At 38.2% G+C, this 20,958-nt stretch overlaps 1 protein-coding gene across 4 annotated transcripts in view; it reads left to right on the forward strand.

Annotated features, from left to right (window-relative positions):
- The window catches only part of itsn1 (intersectin 1 (SH3 domain protein)), a 225,592-nt gene that overhangs the window by 77,834 nt on the left and 126,800 nt on the right, over positions 1-20,958 (forward strand). For all 4 annotated transcript variants that reach the window (XM_059968863.1, XM_059968861.1, XM_059968860.1 and 1 more), the window contains 6 exons: positions 471-574; positions 5,269-5,531; positions 6,671-6,820; positions 6,900-7,040; positions 9,397-9,484; positions 10,787-10,926. In XM_059968863.1, the coding sequence (XP_059824846.1) occupies positions 471-574; positions 5,269-5,531; positions 6,671-6,820; positions 6,900-7,040; positions 9,397-9,484; positions 10,787-10,926 (886 nt within the window). The remainder of the gene's footprint in view (positions 1-470; positions 575-5,268; positions 5,532-6,670; positions 6,821-6,899; positions 7,041-9,396; positions 9,485-10,786; positions 10,927-20,958) is intronic.

A 20,958-nucleotide genomic window follows, 5' to 3' on the forward strand; every position in this document is an offset into this window, starting at 1 on the left:
TATTTTATTTTTTGAGTACTTTTTGTTGGAATCTGAAATGAAGGCTCTGCACATCAAGTGCAGCGAATAGATAAAGTACAGTGAAGGTCTTCATAACCTCAACTAATTCAATAGCAAACAGTGTAGTTACTGCAATTATGCAATGTCATGCAAAAGGTGGCACTGCATAATGGTGGTAAATGTGTTGGGATATGCCTGACCTTCAGTTTCTTCATCCCCATACCATGCCAAAAGAATTACAAGTGTATCCTTGAACTCTGATTTAGAATACTCCATTTAACCATCCAGTCAATTCCCCAAGGCTATATCTAAACTACTTATTCTGTATTAAAGAACTGTGAATTTTGTTTTGCCCAAATATGTGTGAATGTATTTACCTTTTGCCAGTTGCATGAAATAAATTTAACTTAATTTAATACTTTGAGATCACTGGGATGTTACAGTCCATCAGTTCTGTTTGAATATTGCAGAAGAGGCAGGTCAGGTAGTGGAAAATCTCTGGGAGGCTCCTTGTCGATTGATCAAAGGGTACCTGAAGAACCACAAGAGGAGGAATCTGAAAAGAAGTTGCCTGGTAAGTACATTTAATTAGGCTGAAAAATAAAAAGAGATACAAGGTCACTACACTACTGTAAGACTATATGACATTGGGATTTGAATTAGGCCATTTGGCCCATCGAGTCTGCTCTGCCATTCCATCACGGCTGATTTAATATCCTTCTCAACCCCATTCCTCTGCCTTCTCCCCGTAGCCTTTGACGCCCTGACTAATCAAGAAATAGAGCTGTTTCCTAAGATGCAAGCAAAGGAGCCATTGTTTAGCACCTTGGAAAGGTGGAAAGCCAGGATGGAATGATGAAGTGGACTCAGGGAGCCAAATGGTCTAAGCCTAACAAAGGGTCTCAGCCCAAAATGTTGACAGTACTTCTCCCTGTAGATGCTGCCTGGCCTGCTGCGTTCCACCAGCATTTTGTGTGTGTGGCCTAAGTCTGACCTTGGTTCTAATGGCCTTGTGTTCATATGAGCTATTCAGCCCACCATCCTATACCAACAAGTCGATATTAATTCAGGTCTTCCACACTTGTCTCATATCCTACACCAAAGCAGTTCAAGTGCTTGTCTAGACACTTATTAAATGCTGACAATGACGCTGCTTCCATCACACTCCCTAGTGGTGTATTCACTTAGCGGTCATTTTCATGGTGCTGTTCTGATGGACCTTGATTAATTGAAAATTTGATTCTGCCTATTGGACTAGTCGTAGTTGAAATATTTGATGGTGAAATGAGGCATTTTATTTAGCAAAGAACAAAGCAGGAGTTTTGATGAAACTTTGTAGCATTCACCCTATGTGGTAATGAATTTTATTAAGGCGAAAGATTCAACATTTGCCTGGAATGCTCTGGCATGGCTTCTGAGTATAAACATGAAAACACCAGAAAGTCATCTTTATTTAAAAATAAATGTTTGGTTGTTAGTTATAGAAGATGTCTATGTTGACCTACAGTAACTAGATTTCAGAGTAATGTTGAACTCTCCTCAGTCAGAAAGGCATCAAAGGATCATGGTTGCCTGGAATGAAGATTCATTGGGATGCCTTCTATTGTAAGGAAATAAAAATAAATGAAGAAGTGGTGGGGGGTGGGGGAGGTCAGGGAAATCAGGTCTTTGTTTGAACAGTGTAGGTTATGAAATAAGGCATCCAGTTGAAGGGCCAGCAACTGAGTGTAACTCTCAGTTCGGCTAGGGGATGATAGCCCCACACCCCTGGCCCAGCCAAACTTAAAAAATCTCGTCTGGGTGGATGCTGAGCGATGTGTCCCCTGTTACAAATCAGTACCATGAAATAACAAACAGTACACAATATGTGATTAAACGATGGAGCTGTATAATACTTAATTTGACTATATGGTTAGTAAAGAAAACAAAAATAAAGGCCAATTCTCATGAAACAGTCTCGTGTACAACGTTGGAGCTCACTGATAAGGCTGTTCATCCACCATTGACCTCCTCCTATTGTCGTTGGTCTTCGGACCCTCGCTCCAAGTCCACTCCGTCTGAGGTTTACCAATTCTCTCCATTTGTGTCTTCTCTCCTCATCTCTCCCCGGTAAAAGACCACAAATTCCGGATTCCCAGACACGCGAGAAAGAACAACATCCTGCTGATTGGCTAGCTTGCCCCGTTATCTCAAGATGTAACCCAAACATTGCTGCTACAGAGAAACCTTTACCTCAGCAATGGAACATTGCAGAGAAGCCATTACATTAGCAGTGAAACCTTACAGCATGTTACATAAGGAAATAATTGAAATATTGAACAAAGCAAGTGATGCAAGTTAGTGTTATAAAGCTGTGCAAATAATTTATTATTAATAGATAGGTGAGATCATCAGTGTGGAGAATGTTGGGGAAGATTGTTTGGAGAAATGATAAAGGATGGTTTAGGAGTAAATAAGAAATTAGTTTCAGACAGCAGAAAGTTCTAACAACAGTAAGTGCTACACTTGTCCCTACACCACCTCTCTTACCACCATTCAGGGCCCCAAACAGTCCTTCCAGGTGAGGCAACACTTCACTTGTGAGTCTGTTGGGGTCATTATTGCGTCCGGTGCTCCTGGTGCGGCCTCCTCTACATTGGCGAGACCTGACGCAGATCGGGGGACAGCTTCGTCTAGCACCTCCGCTCCGTCCACCATAACAGACAGGATCTCCCGGTTGCCACCCACATTAAACTCTACTTCACATTCCCATTTGGATATGTCGTGATGAGACCAAACTCAGGTTGGAGGAGCAACTCCTCATATACTGTCTGAGTAGTCTCCAGCCCCTTGGTACGAACATCAAATTCTCCAACTTCCGGTAATTCCCTCCCTCTCCCTTCCCCCATCCCACTTTCACTCTGTCTCCTCTTCCAGCTGCCTATCACCTCTCATGATTTTGCCGCCTTTTACTACCCATAGTGCTTTCCCCTTACATTCCTCCTTCACCTCTCCTGCCTATCCCCTCCCTGCTTCCCCTCCTCCACCCCTTGATCTTTCCTCTGATTGGTTTTTCACCTGGCACCCCCCAGCCCTCTCCTTCCCACCCTCCCCCACCTTCTTTATAGGGCCCCGCCCTCTCCTTCAGTCCTGACGAAGGGTCTCAGCCCAAAACGTTGACTGCTCATTTCAACGGATGCTGCCCGACCTGAGTTAATCCAGCTTGTTTGTGCGTGTTGATTTGACCACAGCATCTACAGTGTACTTTGTGTTAACAGAAAGTTCTGATTGAGGGTAATTAGCAAGAAAACCAGGGAAATGAGCTGAACCCTTTTTGTACATGTTGGATTTTAATAATCTAGTGTATATAATGCTGGGACTTGAGGACTTTATATTTCCTAGAGCATAGGAGAATGAGAGAAGATTTGATTGTGTTGTACAAAATTATGAAGGGTTTATGTAAGCAGACTTTTTCCACTAAGCAGAAAAGAACTAGAGGTCATGGGTTAAGAGTGAAAGATGAATTTTTCAGGGGAACATGAGGGGGATGATGGTGTGAAAGGAACTGCCAGTGGATGTGCGTTCAATTTCAACATTTAAAATAAATTTGGATAGTTGCACGTTGAGAGGGGTCTGTAGGGCTCTGATCCAGTGCAAGTCAATGGGGCTAGGCAGAATGATAGTTCGGTACAGACTAGACTATTTCTGTCCTGTAGTGTTATATGACTTAAAGGTCGCTGGAAGTTGACAAACTATTCAGATAGCTAAAGGGGAAAATGTGAAATATGAAGGAGAAAAGACAAGGGAGCAGGCTGAACAGGATAACTTGTTCAAAGACTTGGCATGATGCACCAGTGACTGTAGTCTGTACTTGCGCTGGTGTCTGTGGTAAAATTGCTTAAAACACAAAGGAATGTGAAACTTAGCTAACTGTTTCCTGTCCAGAAGGTTTATTTTTGTTCCCCATTATCATTTAAATTGCACTTTCCATGATCTCTTTTCAATCTAACTGGATAATGCGTTAAGTCTGGTAAGTAAACTTAGATTGGAAATTTGGTTTCCTCAGTGATTTGTGACCTTTGCAGGACAAACTTGGATCATAAAAGCATGAAAAGGAACTCCAAGTGAATCTGTTTATTAGATTTGGCATGTTTTAATTTTGAAACAACTCTATACTGACTGGAAAAGGTTCAATGTTATTGGCTGAAAAATGATTCTGTTCCTCTTGTAAGACACCACCTCAGCTGGCTTGGTATGTCACAATTGCAAAGGAAGCAGTTTTGTGAGTTCGTAGTAAAATTTTCACCTCCATCCAATCCAAAATGGTTACACACTTTGAAATTCTTTCTCAAGCCCATAGCAAGTGATTACTAAATAACTGACATCTCAAAATATTTCCAGGACGTTTACAGCTGTTATAATTGATAGAAGGGTTTGGAATGAGTTTCAATTAAGGCATTAAAGTAACGTAGATAATTTGTGTATCAAATAAAGTATCTTCAAAATCAGGTTTATTAGCACTGATGTATGTCTTGAAATTTTTTGTTTTGCAGTGGTACAATGCAAAACTGTACATAAAATTACTATAAATTACACAAAAAATAGTACAAAAAGAGCATAATAGTCAGTCAAAGTTTAAAGTAAGCTTATTATCGAAGTACATGTATGTCACCATATCCAACCCGGAGATTCATTTTCTTGCGGGCATTCACAGTAATTATAAGAAACACAATAAAATCAATGAAAGGCTGCCTCTAACAGGACAAACAAAGGACTACAAATGGTGAAAATAGTAAAAAGGAAAAAAGCAATAAGTATGAAGATGAAGAGTCCATGAATGTGAGTCCATAGGTTATGGGACCATTTCAGTGATTGGGTGAGTTAAGTTATCCCACGTAGTTCCAGAGCCTGGTGGTTGAGGGGTAATAACTGTTCCTGAACCTGCTGTTATGGTTCCCGAGGCTCCTGTACCATCGTCCTGATGAGAATATGGCTTGAATGGTGGGGGTCCTTGATGTTAGATGCTGCTTTCCTGCAACAGCACTCCATATAGATGTGCTCATCGGTGGGGAGGGCTTTACTAGTGATGGACTGGGTCGTATCCACTACAGGTATTCATGGACCATTCAGAAATCTGATGGAGGGAAAGAAGTTGTTTCTTAATCACTGGCTTGCTGATGATGGATGATTCAGGTCGTAACAACTATTATCAAAATAATTTCAATATTGCATGTAGTCACTTGTTTCCCTTGTCTATTAAACTGTCCCTTAACCTGATCTGCCTTGCAGTTACATTTGAGGACAAGAAACGTGAGAATTTTGAGCGAGGGAACCTCGAACTTGAAAAACGACGTCAAATTCTTCTGGAGCAGCAGCGAAAAGAACAAGAGCGATTTGCCCAGTTGGAGCGAGCAGAGCAAGAACGTAAAGAGCGAGAGCGTCAAGAGCAAGAGAGGAAAAGACAGATGGAGTTAGAAAAACAGCTGGAAAAACAAAGGGAGTTCGAACGGCAGAGGGAAGAAGAGAGAAGAAAAGAAATAGAAAGACGTGAGGTATACTTGAGTAGTGACATTTGTTAATCAAATTTAATTTATAAATTGCATATTTTGAAGATATAACTGTAGCACTAGAAATATTGCAGTTTCGCTTTGAAATCTATAATTATAGCCTGTTCACTTAAGACAATTATTATCTTGTTCACCATCTATTGCTGCTGTGTCTAAATATTAATTCTGGTGCATTGTCTTATGCTTTGCAATTGTTTGCTGTGTTTGAAAATATCATTCACCAAAAATGCTTTTGAAAAGAAATATTTTGTATACTGAAAGAAATAGTGTAAAATTTAAGTTTACTGTTGTCCTACTACTTTGTTTCAAAATTTACACTGTTGTTATTTTGTATTGTTCATGTTGTTGAAGCAGATTATTGGGGCAAAATGGAATAGAGTTTAAAAACTGTTTGCTAATGGTCACACAAGTGTCCATGACTTGCACTAGTTAAAAACTGGTCAACAGTAGTCTTCTGTCCTGTCTCAATTAGGTGGCATAGTGTGGTGGGGTAGGAATACATTTCTGCCGAAGGAAGTGTAAGGTACTCCTCTCCTCCCCCTCCCCCCCCCCCCGCCCCCCCCAGTTGTCCTACAGGTCACCCTTACGCAAGGTGTAGTACCTTTTTGGCTCTCTGGTCAGGGTCATGGGTAGCCATTGTAGCAGGTATGAGTGGCTGGTACATATCACAAATCTTTGTTATGCAACCACTGACGATAGTCATAAGTTTTAAAAGTGCATACTATGATGTGTATCCAGGCACAATCCCCTACAGTTTTAATTCATGCTGAGGTTCCTTCTTAATGTGGATAAATATAAAATACTATTTGAAAACTTTATCTGCAGGCTAATAAGGGCATGGGTTGTCATTGGCATGTCTAAAGGGGGAATATGTCTGGGATTGATTTATAAGTGACATTTCCCATTCCATATACACTTAGAATCGGATTGTTTATGACTGCTTGTCTGTAAAATGAATTCAGAGGATATTCATTCCAGTGTTACAGTAAGTTGGTACCTCCCAAAACATGGTGTACAATGAAACTGTTTCAGCTTTGCAATATCAACTGATGGTTATGATGCTGACATTGAGCATTTTCCAGTGATTTTGTTCATTTAATTTCACAATTTTATTTTGCCTGTAGGCAGCAAAACGTGAACTAGAAAGGCAGCGCCAACTAGAATGGGAGCGGAATCGTCGACAGGAACTCTTGAACCAACGAAACAAAGAACAAGAAGAAATTGTTGCTTTAAAAGCAAGGAAAAAGACCTTAGAATTTGAACTTGAAGCCCTTGTGAGTTTGTTTGTGAGCGAAGCTCTCAGTTATTTTGAAATAGATAAAATGACATATTGACGCAAGTTTATCTTTTCAGAATGATAAAAAGAATCAGTTGGAAGGCAAGCTTCAAGACATCCGGTTTCGTGTTTCTACTCAGAGACACGAAATTGAGCATACAAATCAGACAAGGGAATTGAGGATTTCAGAAATTACACATCTCCAGCAACAATTACAGGTCAGTTTTCAGTTCACATGTGAGTTATTGTTATAGTTTTCAGGGTAAAGGTCTTCAGCGTTGATGGTTTTTGGTAAACTGTAAATATTTACTCAGCTGAAAACCTAAGTCTTAAGTTTTCTAAGTTTTCAGGATCACAAAACTATACACGCATGATAAATACAAGTCCTTCAATCCAACTCATCTATGCCTGTTTGAGCTAGTCCCATTTGCTTGTTTTTGACCCATATTGCTCTAAATCTTTTGTACCCACATGCTGTCTAGATCTTTTTAAAAATATTATAATTGTACCTGTCTCTGCCATTTTCTCTGTTAGCTCATTCCACGTAACTTTCACCCTCTGCATAGAAAATGTTGCTCCTCACGGCTCCTTAAAATATTTTCCCCTTTTCTTACATCCGTGCCGTCTAGTTTTAAGCTGAGTATAATGGCAACAGCAAAGGCCTTACCCTGAAGTAGCAACCAGCAATAATGCTTGAAAACTTGTGTTCTGGAAGTGTCCTCTCTCCTAGTTAAGCTGTTCAAGCACTGCTACAATGTTGGCATCCACCGAACAAAACAAAAGATTTCCTGGCATTTCTTACCATAAAAAAATTGGATAAGTAATCTAAGCCAATTGTTGCCCTTTCTGCCACAATCATTAGCGAAATATTTGGTTAATAGTGCAATTGAAATGCACTTAACATGCTAATAATGTGCTCACTGCTTGTTATATCTTTTACTAGACACACCTGAGCCTAAACCTCAGTTCTGGGTTATATTTGCCCTTGTTTGAATCTAGAGGAACTGGGTGTAACTACGTATTAAGGCAGACTTTGACTTCGGTATGGTGTCAGTAAGTCCTACTTAAATTGATAGGAATAGAGGGAAAGCTCTCTGCTGACTAGAATCTTCTGATCATGTAAAAAAATAGTTCTGATTGTTTATTGAGCCATCTCAGCGAATGGATGTCATTGCCTGTATTCTTGAGATTAATATTATGACTGCATGATGGGATTGTTCACGGCTGTTTAGTTTTGGTATTTGAACATGTGAACCTATTTTGACATTAAGTGGAATTATGATCTTGGAATCCCTTAATAACAAATTGATGAGAGTTTCCAGTGATTTCATAGTTAATAGACACCATGCAAATGCAGGAATGGGTTTGAGGTTGGAATTTCTGTGCTTCCCAGGCAGTTTCCTCCATTTTAAAAATTGCAAGTTGAAATTGCAATGGAGTACTCCAATCACATGGATGGACCTCAGTGCCATTTAAGAGCATATCCACGCTATCTTTAGTATTCACTATAAGATGCGTTGCAGCTAGCTGATTTCTCATGGAGTTGTCCAGCATGGAAGTAGGCCCTTTAGCCTAACTCATTCATTCTAGTCATAGCACCTATCTGAGCTAGTTCTGTTTGTCTGCATTAAGCCCATATCCTATTTAATTTTATTACTCCTGTTATCTGTTTCAATGTCTTTAAAATGTTGTATCCACCCCCTATTATTTCCTCTGGCAGCTAGTGTCGGAAAGGCTGCCCCTCAGATTTCTAGCTTCTGTCTTTCGGTTGTAGCCTACTTGTTAGACACAAAACTATTTGGTCCTGTGTCTAAATGTTCCGTATTCAAGTTCCATTCCAGTACCTGTACAGAGAAACCGAGGTAAGCCCTGAAGTGTGGGACAAGGTGCTACTTTTTTTTTCTTAAAACATTAAGGAATTTGTTGTTCCTTTTCTTTTAGCACAAATTATTTGCTTTTAATTTGTAGTAATTTTATGTCTTTGTTGTTGCTACAAAACAATAAATTTCATGGTATACAAGTCAGGATAATAAACCTGATTCTCCCTTACCACAATAAAAGTTTTCTATATGAATCAATGATTATGATCGTCTTGCTAAGTCAGATGTCTTAGTTGAAGATCCTTTTGCACCATTTCAAAGCAGAGGTTATCCTTGAATTTTTTGCTTAATTTTAACTCTAATCAACATTATTAAAGCAGATTATCTGGTCATTATTACACTGCAGTGTGGGGAGGAATCCTCTGCTTCTCTGGGAACCCAAAGTCGATAATCCCTACCACTTAAAACGATGGGAGCATACTGGAATACCATCACTTGTAATTACCCCTTCAAGTCGCAAGCAGTACTGCCCCAAGAATATATGACAGTTTTCTTTTGGTGTTGTCAAGTCCAAATCCTGGGGCATTCCTCTCTGCAGTACTGTTAGAGCAGTATTGTTAAACCAAGAGAATGTTGGCTTTGGCTGTGATGCCTCAATTCCATGAATACAAAAAGTATGGATCTTTCAGCTTAGTTACAAAACATATACCTTAAGGAAAGTGTACTTAAGAAAACTTTTCTTATGATCTTTTAGGAGTTTCAACAGATGCTCAGTCTACTGATTCCGGAAAAACAGGCTCTAAATGATAAATTGAAACAGGTCCAACAGAACAACATACATAGTAAGGATTGTTTTAATTTAGTGTGTGTTATACCTTAAAAATATGTATTTGCATGTAATTGATAGCAACTCAATTTGAATAAAATTTTAGTTGCCAAAAGAATGTTACAATTGCAGCATTTCTCAGAAATCAGGTTATTATTGAAGTAGAGTAACTGCAATTTTTGACCCTGACTTTCTGAAAATATTCTGGTTGCACTCACCTTTGCCCCATCTCTACACTGCTTTTATTTATTATTTAGCAATACAATGCAGAATAGGCCCTAATAGCCCTTTGAGCAAGGCCACCCAAGCAACCCCTGATAAATCCCATTTACCCTAACTTACTAGTACTGTTACTTATGAAGAGTGCACTGTGAAAATAATTTGGTCAAGGGAACTTTTGTGCTGCCTGATTAAGAAGAAATTTCAGGGTTTATATAAAAGCACAGGCTTTGAAGTTATTAGTTCTGCAGTTTCCTCTAAGAGGACTGCAGCCTTGTAGGGTTTGGAGGCTTGTATGTCACGATGACCCAGAGAACTATGTTGGCTATGGCTAGAGTCAGGGCTTTGAGCTTTGACTCTTGGTCGGGCCTCCCAAGCCAAACAGGTCAAAGGGTAGAGGACAGACTAAGAGTGTTCCACCAATCCTCCAGGTTCAGCTCAGTGCTAACAATCCTAATTAGTAAAACAAAACGTGTTACAGAAACCGCAACCAAGGGTCCTTCTACATCCAAGTGCAACAATACTCCTGAGGCGACATTTCGGGCTGAAATTCTTCATCAGGGCCCAAAATGTTGGCTCTTTATTCCCCTCCAGAAATGCTGAGTTCCTGCAGCATTTTGTGTGTGTTACTTTTATGAATTGACCTTCATGCTCCAAAGTTCAAGACTGATTTTATTGGAATGGATTTCAAAGTATTTCAGTAAATGGTGAAGCTTGCTTGAGGTACATAATATTTTTTCATTCTGTAGTGTAGAAATCTGCAGTTCCCTTTCAGTATTATTTGGTAAGATATTGTGGAGAGAAGTATGTACTGAGAATTGGGAGACATAAGACCTGCTATTGTACATTGCATGCATGTAAAATGATGTAGCCATTAAAATCAGCATGACCAAGCCATACTTACTTTGACTACGGGTACCTTCATCAAAGTTTTTGTTATTTTCCCTAGCATTTGTCAAGGCTTGTCTTAATATTCCTACGTCTGTTAGAGAATTTAATTTTCAAAATGGGGAGTCACTTTCTTGACACTTATTTTTCAAATGATGAATTTGTTTTACAAATATCCACTTGCAGAGCCATATTTTATTTTAATTATTAGGAGACAGTATTCTTGCTGTCAAAAAATCATTGGAAAGCAAAGAGTTGACGAGACAACGCCTTCGTGACCAACTTGATGAAGTTGAGAAAGAAACCAGAGCAAAGCTTCAGGAGATAGATATCTTCAATAATCAGCTGAAGGTAATACTGAAGATTATTTTTCCTGGCATGCTGTACATTGCAGTTGTTTCTTGTACAATACTCAGATGAGAACAGCATGGTTCAAATATTTCCATCTTCCATAATTAAATATAACACTCCTTGATCAGAATTTGTCTGTGCTTTGGAATGATCTATATTATGCCAAAAGAGTAACGTCTTCAGGCAGGGCTTCAAGTTCTTAGATCACTGGGATCTATTTTGGGGAAAGCATGACTTATATAGAAATGATGGGACACACCTGAACTCAAAGGGTACTAAAATCCTGGCAGGATTGTTTAATATAGCTGTTAGGGAGGGTTTAAACTGAGTTGGCAAGGGGAAGGAAACCAGGGTGTTAGGGTCGAGGAAGAGGAAAATAGAAATAAGTCGAGCAAATCCTGCTGTTCAGGATTTAAACTAATGTGGCAGGGGGATGGGAACAAGTGCAGAGAGACAGAGGGGTGTAAAATGAGGGTAGAAGCAAAAAGTAGTAACGTGAAAAGTAAAAGCGGTAGGCAGGCAAATCCAGGGCAAAAATCAAAAAGGGCCATTTTTCAAAATAATTGTATAAGGTCTAAGAGTATTGTAAAAACAAGCCTGAAGGCTTTGTGTGTCAATGCGAGGAGCATTCGTAACAAGGTGGGTGAATTGAATGTGCATTTAGTTACGAATCAATATGATATAGTTGGGATCACAGAGACATGGCTCCAGGGTGACCAAGGATGGGAGCTCAACATCCAGGGATATTCAAAATTCAGGAGGGATAGACAGGAAAGAAAAGGAGGTAGGGTAGCCTTGCTGGTTAGAGAGGAGATTAACGCAGTAGAAAGAAAGGACATTAACCTGGAGGATGTGGAATCAATATGGGTAGAGCTGCATAACACTAAGGGGCAGAAAACACTGGTGGGAGTTGTGTACAGGCCACCTAACAGCAGTAGTGAGGTTGGGGATGGCATTAAACAGGAAATTAGAAATGCATGCAATAAAGGAACAGTAGTTATCATGGGTGACTTCAATCTACATAGAGATTGGATGAACCAAATTGGTAAGGGTGCTGAGGAAGAGGATTTCTTGGAATGTATGCAGGATGGTTTTCTGAATCAACATGTTGAGAAACCAACTAGAGAGCAGGCCATTCTAGACTGGGTATTGAGCAATGAGGAAGGGTTAGTTAGCAATCTTGTCGTGCGAGGCCCCTTGGGTAAGAGTGACCATAATATGGTGGAATTCTTCATTAAGATGGAGAGTGACATAGTTAATTCAGAAACAAAGGTCCTGAACTTTAAGAAGGGTAACTTTGAGACATGAATTAGCTAAGATAGACTGGCAAATGATACTTAAAGGGTTGACAGTGGATTTGCAATGGCAAGCATTTAAAGATCGCATGGATAAACTACAACAGTTGTTCATTCCAGAATGAACCAGGGAAGGTAGTGCACCCGTGGCCTACAAGGGAAATTAGGGATAGTATCAAGTCCAAAGAAGAAAATATAAGTTAGCAAAAAAAAGCGGCACACCTGAGGACTGGGAGAAATTCAGAGACCAGCAGAGGAGGACAAAGGGCTTAATTAGGAAAGGGAGAAAAGATCGTCCAGTAAATTTTTATCAGGACCTATAGGAAAAGTAGTTAATTGGAAACGTAGGAAATCTCTAATTTGAAGGTATCTGTAAAAATGTGTTTTGGGGAGTGCAAATTTATTTGACAATTGGTCAAATAAAGCAAGAGATCCTGAGGTAAACAGGTCCCAAAAACACTTAATACCTAGTTCATCCCAATCTTTAAAGACTTTGTCAGTCATGGAAGGGATAAAAAATAATTAAGAATGGGAGATGGTAATGAAAAATTCGCTGAACCAAAAAATTTCCTAAATTGAGCCCAAATCCTTAAAGTTTGCTTAACAATTATGTTATCTGTTATTTTATTTGCTGAAAAAGAAGAGCATGATCCAAGAAGAGAGACAATAGAGGAATTTTTTACAGAATTAATTTCTAAGGAAACCCATGATGGGCAATCTTTACGATAAATATAATAGGACCAGAAAGTAATATTCCTTATAATGGGTGCCCAATAGTAAAACCTAAAATTGGGTAGGGCTAATCCACCCATCTCTTTATTTCTTTGTAGGTAAACTTTACTTAAACGAGCTTGTTTATTATTCCAAATATAAGATGTTAAAATTCAATCTAAAGAATCAAAGTAGGTCTTAGGAATAAAAATAGCTAAGGCTTGATAAAGATATAAAATTTTAGGAAGAGTCTTCATTTTTAAATTTTAAACCTTTTGTTAATGTTTCTATTACTGGTATCTATAACTTGTTGATTGATTCTAGACAAGACTTTTTAGATAAAATAAAAAAAAGCTTGGGAGGATGACCTAAATTGTCAGATTACTGATGATAGATAGAATAAAATTCTTAAACAGGTTAATAAATCATCTTTCTGTGCTCGTCATTCTCTTCTACAATTTAAAATGGTTCATAGAGCTTACATTTCTAAACAGAAGCTGTCCAGTTTTTACCCGAATGTTTCTCCATTTTGTAATAAATGCAACTCTGCTGATGCCTCTTTAATTCATATGTTTTGGTTTTGCCCTAAAGTTGAAAAGTTTTGGCGGGAAGTATTTCATATCTTCTCACAACTTTTTAGGGTCCAATTTGACCCAAATCCCCTTACTGCCTTGTTCGGTATTATTGCAAATGAAGATATAACTTTAAATACTCCTAACCTACAGGTGTTAGTTTTTACCTCTCTTTTAGCAAGAAGAGCAATCTTGCTTAAATGGAAGAAGTCTACCCCTCCTACACATCTTCAATGGCTACGTGATATTATGTCTTATTTAAATTTAGAAAAGATTCGCTGCTTAGTCTTAAATTCGAAACAATCTTTTTATGATATCTGGGGACGTTTCTTAAATTACTTTTTCAATTTATAAAGTTTAACAGTGCACAGACTTTTATGTATATTTTTATTTTCTCTTCTTAAGCGAATATGAGTTTTTTTCTAATTATCCATTATCATCCATCAGCTTTTTTCTTTGGTAGTTGGTAGGGGGTTGACTTTTTTTTATATAAAAAATTTCTTTTATGATGTATGACTTATCTTTAAATTTTTGATTACAGAGTGGTATACCTTTATGTGTTATGCTATAACATTTTGATCAATTTTATTACAATATATGAATGTACACAAGTTATGTTGAGATGTATTTATGTGTTGCACTCTGTAAATCTTGTTTTTTTTCTAAAAAGAAAAGGAAAGGGGAAAAGATTATGAGAGAAAGCTGGCAGGGAACATAAAAACTGACTGTAAAAGCTTTTATAGATATGTGAAAAGAAAAAGATTGGTTAAGACAAATGTAGGTCCTTATAGTCAGAAACAGGTGACTTGATCATGGGGAACAAGGACATGGCAGACCAATTGAATAACTACTTTGGTTCCATCTGCACTAAGGAGGACATAAATAATCTTCCAGACATAGTAGGGGACCAAAGGTCTAGTGAGATGGAGGAACTGAGGGAAATACATGTTAGTAGGAAAGTGGTGTTAGGTAAATTGCAGGGATTAAAGGCAGATAGATCCCTAGGGCCAGATGGTCTGCATCCCAGAGTGCTTAAGAAAGTAGCTCAAGGAATAGTGGATGCATTAGTGATAATTTTTCAAAACTCCTTAGATTCTGGATTAGTTCCTGAGGATTGGAGGGTGGCTAATGTAACCCCACTTTTTAAAAAAAGGAGGGAGAGAGAAACTGGGGAATTATAGACTGGTTAGTCTGACATTGGTGGTGGGGAAAATACTAGAGTCAGTTATCAAAGATGTGATAACAGCACATTTGGAAAGCAGTGAAATCATCGGACAAAGTCAGCATGGATTTGTGAAAGGAAAATCATGTCTGACGAATCTTATAGAATTTTTTGAGGATGTAACTAGTAGAGTAGATAGGGGAGAACCAGTGGATGTGGTATATTTAGATTTTCAAAAGGCTTTAGACAAGGTCCCACACAGGAGATTAGTGTGCAAACTTAAAGCACATGGTATTGGGGGTATGGTATTGATGTGGATAGAGAATTGGCTGGCAGACAGGAAGCAAAGAGTGGGAGTAAACGGGACCTTTTCAGAATGGCAGGCAGTGACTAGTGGGGTACCGCAAGGCTCAGCACTGGGACCCCAGTTGTTTACAATATATATTAATGATTTAGACAAGAGAATTAAATGCAGTATCTCCAAGTTTGCTGATGACACGAAGCTGGGTGGCAGTGTTAACTGTGAGGAGGATCCTAAGAGGATGCAGGGTGACTTGGATAGGTTAGGTGAGTGGGCAAATTCATGGCAGATGCAATTTAATGTGGTTAAATGTGAGGTTATCCACTTTGGTTGCAAGAACAGGAAAACAGATTATTTTCTGAATGGTGGCCGATTAGGAAAAGGGGAGGTGCAATGAGACCTGGGTGTCATTGTACACCAGTCATTGAAGGTGGGCATGCAGGTACAGCAGGCAGTGAAAAAGGCGAATGGTATGTTGGCATTCAGAGCAAAAGGATTTGAGTACAGGAGCAGGGAGGTTCTACTGCAGTTTTACAAGGCTTTGATGAGACCACACCTGGAGTATTGTGTGCAGTTTTGGTCCCCTATTCTGAGGAAAGACATTCATGCCATAGAGGGAGTACAAAGAAGGTTCACCAAATTGATTCCTGGGATGGCAGGACTTTCATATGAAGAAAGACTGGATCGACTGGGCTTATACTCGCTGGAATTTAGAAGATTGAGGGGGGAATCTTATTGAAACGTATAAAATTCTAAAGGGATTGGACAGGCTAGATGCAGAAAGATTGTTCACGATGTTGGGGAAGTCCAGAACGAGGGGTCACAATTTAAGGATAAAGGGGAAGCCTTTTAGGACCGAGAAGAGGAGAAACTTATTCACACACAGAGTGGTGAATTTGTGGAATTCTCTGCCACAGGAAACAGTCGAGGCCAGTTCATTGGATATATTTAAGAGGGAGTTAGATATGGCCCTTATGGCTAAAGGGATCGGGGGTATGGAGAGAAGGCAGGTACAGGGTTCTGAATTGAATGATCAGCCATGATCATACTGAATGGCGTGCAGTCTCGAAGGGCCGTTTGACCTACTCCTGCACCTATTTTCTATGTTTCTGTCTCCGTGTGACCATCTTTAGTACACCTTCACAATAAAATGCTAAACTTCACTTGCTGAGTAACATGCCCAAGTCTGGACTACTCGCCATAAGTGAAATTCTGTAAAGTTTAAATTTCTCTGCATAAATGGAACTGAATTTGCAGAAATTGCTGATAATTATTGATATTAGTGGCATTGTGGTTACGCTACTAGAGAGCTAATCTGCAAGATATAATTTCAAATCATATCATGACATCTTAATTCAAGTACTTAAATTTGGAATAAAAGAAATGGACATTAATAACATGAACTGTCTGGGTGGTCATTAAAATATAGTTTAATAATTTTTATCTGTCATCTTTGTTTGGCCTGACCTATATGCATCTTTGAATTGGTGTAGTCACTTCAGAAGTGGCCTTGTCATTGAGTCTGTACAAGTGGATGGTCGGTTTGCCAAGAACATTTATACAGCATGAACAAATTTAAAAACTGCTTTTTCTTTTTTTATCATTCAGTTTAATTTCTTAAACATTAGTTTAATATTAAGCATTTAGTTTGCTTCATAGTCAGTGATTTGCTATATACTTAATATGTTAATATCTTTTCCCCATGGAAGAAAGAAAGACTATACTGTCAAAGCATCTAATTTAATTTGATTCCTTTACTGCCCAAGTAATTTAATTCAAATTGAACTGATCTGTTGATTAGATTGTGTTAGCTTGCATCTAAGAAGTATTTTTAAGATAGTAATGTTTATATTTTCATTCTCGCTGAGCTATCATGTTTGTGTGTTGCCAATATATTGGTACAAAGCTGGGATCTGTGCAACATTTGCTGACAATAAGCACATTTTATTGTGCATATATATTTTATGGTGTCTAATACAATCTGTGAATTGTTGCAATTGTTTTAAGTATTGGTTGTTGCTTCAGCCACGTTGGCACAGGCCTGATTGATCATCATCTGTATAAATTTATTGAGCTATTGGACCAGCCTAGAGCAGTTCTTGGAATTTGAAGCATTTTGATAATTTGGCACTAATTAGTATATTTTCTGTGAAGCCTCTGTGTCTGTTTCAGTATCATTGTTTATCTTCTTTATCATAATTCTTTATCATTGTTGATAAAGTGACGTGTTCCTAACTTAAACATATCGATGAGAGAGTACACGATGGTGAAAATAAATTGCACATACGTAGAATGTTTTACCCATATGATCCATTAGTTTGTAGTTCAGTGTGGGGGCTGAATTGCAGTAGTGTTACAGTTAAAATTGTAAATGTCAGTTTTAATCATATAAGTGATTTTCATCTTGGTGTTGATACTTTTATTAAAGTTGTCACTATGAGTAAACATTTTGTGTGTAAATGTTAATTAAACTATTCAGTGGGATTTATTCAGTAAATTCGACTCAACAAAATATGGATTTTATTCAGTCGTACATGTAATGCTGTGGTGTGAGTTCACAGTATGCTTCCATTCATCACATTTTTGTACACTGATACAGATGTTACTACAACTACTAAAATGCTTATATTAACTCTGTTAATACAATGAATTGATTGAAAGCAACTCCATGGGGCACAAATAGGTTTTAAAAGAAAATTGTAATTTGAAACTTTACTGTGTGGTATTGAATATATTGTGGAGATTTTTAAAAACTATCATTTTTATCTTGATTGGAGCCTGTCTCAGCTGCTGTGGGTCCTTTTTTGTTAAATGTGCACATTTCTTTTCTTCCAGTCTGTGGCTGTGGACGATGTATTGCTGCAGTGCCTGGCCTTCCTGCTGTGCTGCGTGAACTACTTAGACTTCTTTTTAAAGGTTTCTTCCCTAAATGCGCTTCTTCACAGTTGTTGAAATGTATTTCTAAATGGAAGTATTAAAAAATTTCTATGACTTGTCTGCCAGGTACATAGAATTTTGCAATTTCCCATTGGTCACATCTCTTGCAATGTTAGAACTTTCAAAAGCTGGATTAGAACCTATTGGCTCTAATTGTGGTGTCTTTCTAAAAAATTTTAACCCAAATCTTTTCAGCTGTCTGATCTATTTTGAACATAATATGCTTCATAAAGTGCAGCAACTCATACGAATGTAGTATTCAAGGTATCGGCCATCAAAGGGAAAATCTGTTTTGGTCTCAATTGTGGGTGAACTATGCCTTGACCAAAAATGATACTTGAATAGTTACACTAGAATGTACGTTTTTGTCATGGGGAATGGGTAGAGAGCATTGGGGGAGTTCAATTTAATTCCTTGACTGAGAAACAGCATCGCTAATAATGTAGCACTCCATGTTCTGCATGGGAGTAAAGTTTCTGTAAAGGAACTTCAAACTCTCAAAAGTTGTACAAAGCAATTTCTAATAACAAAATGAGTGCAGAAATACTGCTGAGATGGGAGATTGGTAACTATTATACCATTATAATGCTCTCCATGTTCTATAGTCCTGAAATGTTGAGGCAGCTTTTGCCATCCTCACCACCACCATCCTATAGTTTCAGTTAGGACTCATGAAATTGTCTAGTTTACATAGATGAGAGATCTTAATAGACTAGATAGATAGATATAAGAGAAATTTGGATGGGAGGGTTATGGAGGGCTTTGCTCCGGATGCAGGTCATTGGGGCTTGACAGATTAATAGTTTGGCGCAGACTAAATGGGCCAAAGGGCCAGTTTCTGTGCTGTAATGCCATGACTCTTATCAAGGATAAGTATCTCTTCCATACTTGTTCCTTGTCTGTTGAAGCTCAAGATTAAAGTTAAAGCCAACTCTGCTGTTTGCTTTGTTGCTCAAGCTTTCCAGATGTTTCAATAAATAGCAAAGTAAAACTAAACTGTCATTAAAAGGTATAAGGTCCTCACTTTAATTCCTGTTCATTCCTTTGACACTCATTCTGATTTGGGACCCCAGAGCCAATGCTAATGACATGGAGAAATTATGCTTTGCTCATTTTCATTATGATTTGGTGATCTTTCTCCTATAGAGACTTCATTAGGCTTGATTTTGCAACTATTTGAATCAATAATAATTGTCTAGGCTCATGCATAGGTCAATGATATAAGGGAAACAGAATTGGAAATGAAGATTTGCTGTTTAATCCAATTATTATTGAAATAAAATACCAATATTTGTGAATGAATAGCCAATGCTAGTGTTTCAATATTTCCAACTGTATTGTTTATAAACATAAGTTTAGATGGTATTTCTTCACTTAAATACTCCCAAGCAATAAGTGAAAGTTTTTATTTTAGCACAAAGTACAAATTTCTATTTAGAAATGCATCATTCACATAATGCTTGTTGCTATATGTTAAATATAAAGTGTGTGCAAAAATCTGGTGCTGGCTTTTCAGTGTGTTTCTAATTGTACATGATACGTTTAAGTACTATGGTTGCTCAAAGACATTAACTTCTAATAAACTAAACAGAAAAGTTGTGGAAAACTGCTTTTGATGCATTGGTCACTTAATAAGGTTTAACAAGGTATTCTTAAATGTGCCCCGTTTTTGCCCTGTTCATACTACTTCACCTACTGACTCTCTTGACATCCATTTGCAATCTTGTACCATGGTCTCCCTGCAGTAGCATTTGTTAATTATTAGGACAGCTTTCTAATGGTAGTTGCATAGAAATGTTATATTCAAGAGGAACATTGAATTATCCAAATGTGAAAAACTTAATTGCCTGCTCAAAGCTTGAAGTGAAATTCTTCCGGTCTATTTGAGCAGAAATTCAAAATTCTCTTTCTGGAAGTATTTGTGTTGGACACAAATTATCAGATAAATTATTTGAATTCTCCTTCAGTCTTCCTATAAATACTTGTCTTGAAGGATACATTTATTTTAGAATAAATCTGTTGTTTCCATGGCATTCAGTTCAAGTTTATTGTCATCTGATTGCACATATTTACAACTAAACAAAACAACATTCCTCCAGACCACAGTACACCCACAAAACAAATCACGCACAGCACATAATCTAAATATTACCACAAACAATTTAATAAAATATAATTCAAAATGTATATAGTGTTCAGCACAGGTAAACAGAACAGTAAACAGTTCTCTGACGAGTGATGAGAGGTTACTAGGAAAGTTGATGAGGGTAAAGCAGTAGATGTTCGCTAAATGGTAGAGCATTGAGGAATGCAGTAGAACAGAGTGATCTAGGAATAATGGTGCATAGTTCCCTGAAGGTGGAATCTCATGTGGATAGGGTGGTGAAGGAAGCTTTTAGTATGCTGGCCTTTATAAATCAGAGCATTGAGTATAGGAGTTGGGATGTAACGTTAAAATTGTACAAGGCATTGGTGACGCCAAATTGGGAGTATTGTGTATAGTTCTAGAAGGTTGAGGGGGGACTTGATAGAGGTATTTAAAATTATGAGGGGGATAGATCGAGTTGATGTGCATAGGCTTTTTCCATTGAGACTAGGGGAGATTCATACGAGAGGACATGAGTTGAGAGTTAGGGGGCAAAAGTTTAGGGGTAACACGAGGAGGAACTTCTTTACTCAGAGAGTGGTAGCTGTGTGGAACGAGCTTCCAGTAGAAGTGGTAGAGGTAGGTTCGATTTTGTCATTAAAAAAAATTTGGGATAGGTATATGGACAGGAAAGGAATGGAGAGTTATGGACTAGGTGAGAGTAAGCGTTTGGCACGGACTAGAAGGGTCAAATTGGCCTGTTTCTGTGCTGTAATTGTTATATGGTTATATGAGACCTTGATAGTGGCAAGGTACTTATTAGTCTCACAGCCTGAGGGAAGAAGCTGTAACCCAGTCTGGCAGTCCTGGTCTTGATGCTCTTATACCTCCTTCCTGGTGGTAGTAGGTCAAAGAGATTGTGGGATGGGTGTTAGGGATCCTCATCAGGCCCTTGGTCTGCAGTGCTC

Source organism: Hypanus sabinus, chromosome 4 (assembly GCF_030144855.1).
Source record: "Hypanus sabinus isolate sHypSab1 chromosome 4, sHypSab1.hap1, whole genome shotgun sequence".
NCBI lineage: Eukaryota > Metazoa > Chordata > Chondrichthyes > Myliobatiformes > Dasyatidae > Hypanus > Hypanus sabinus.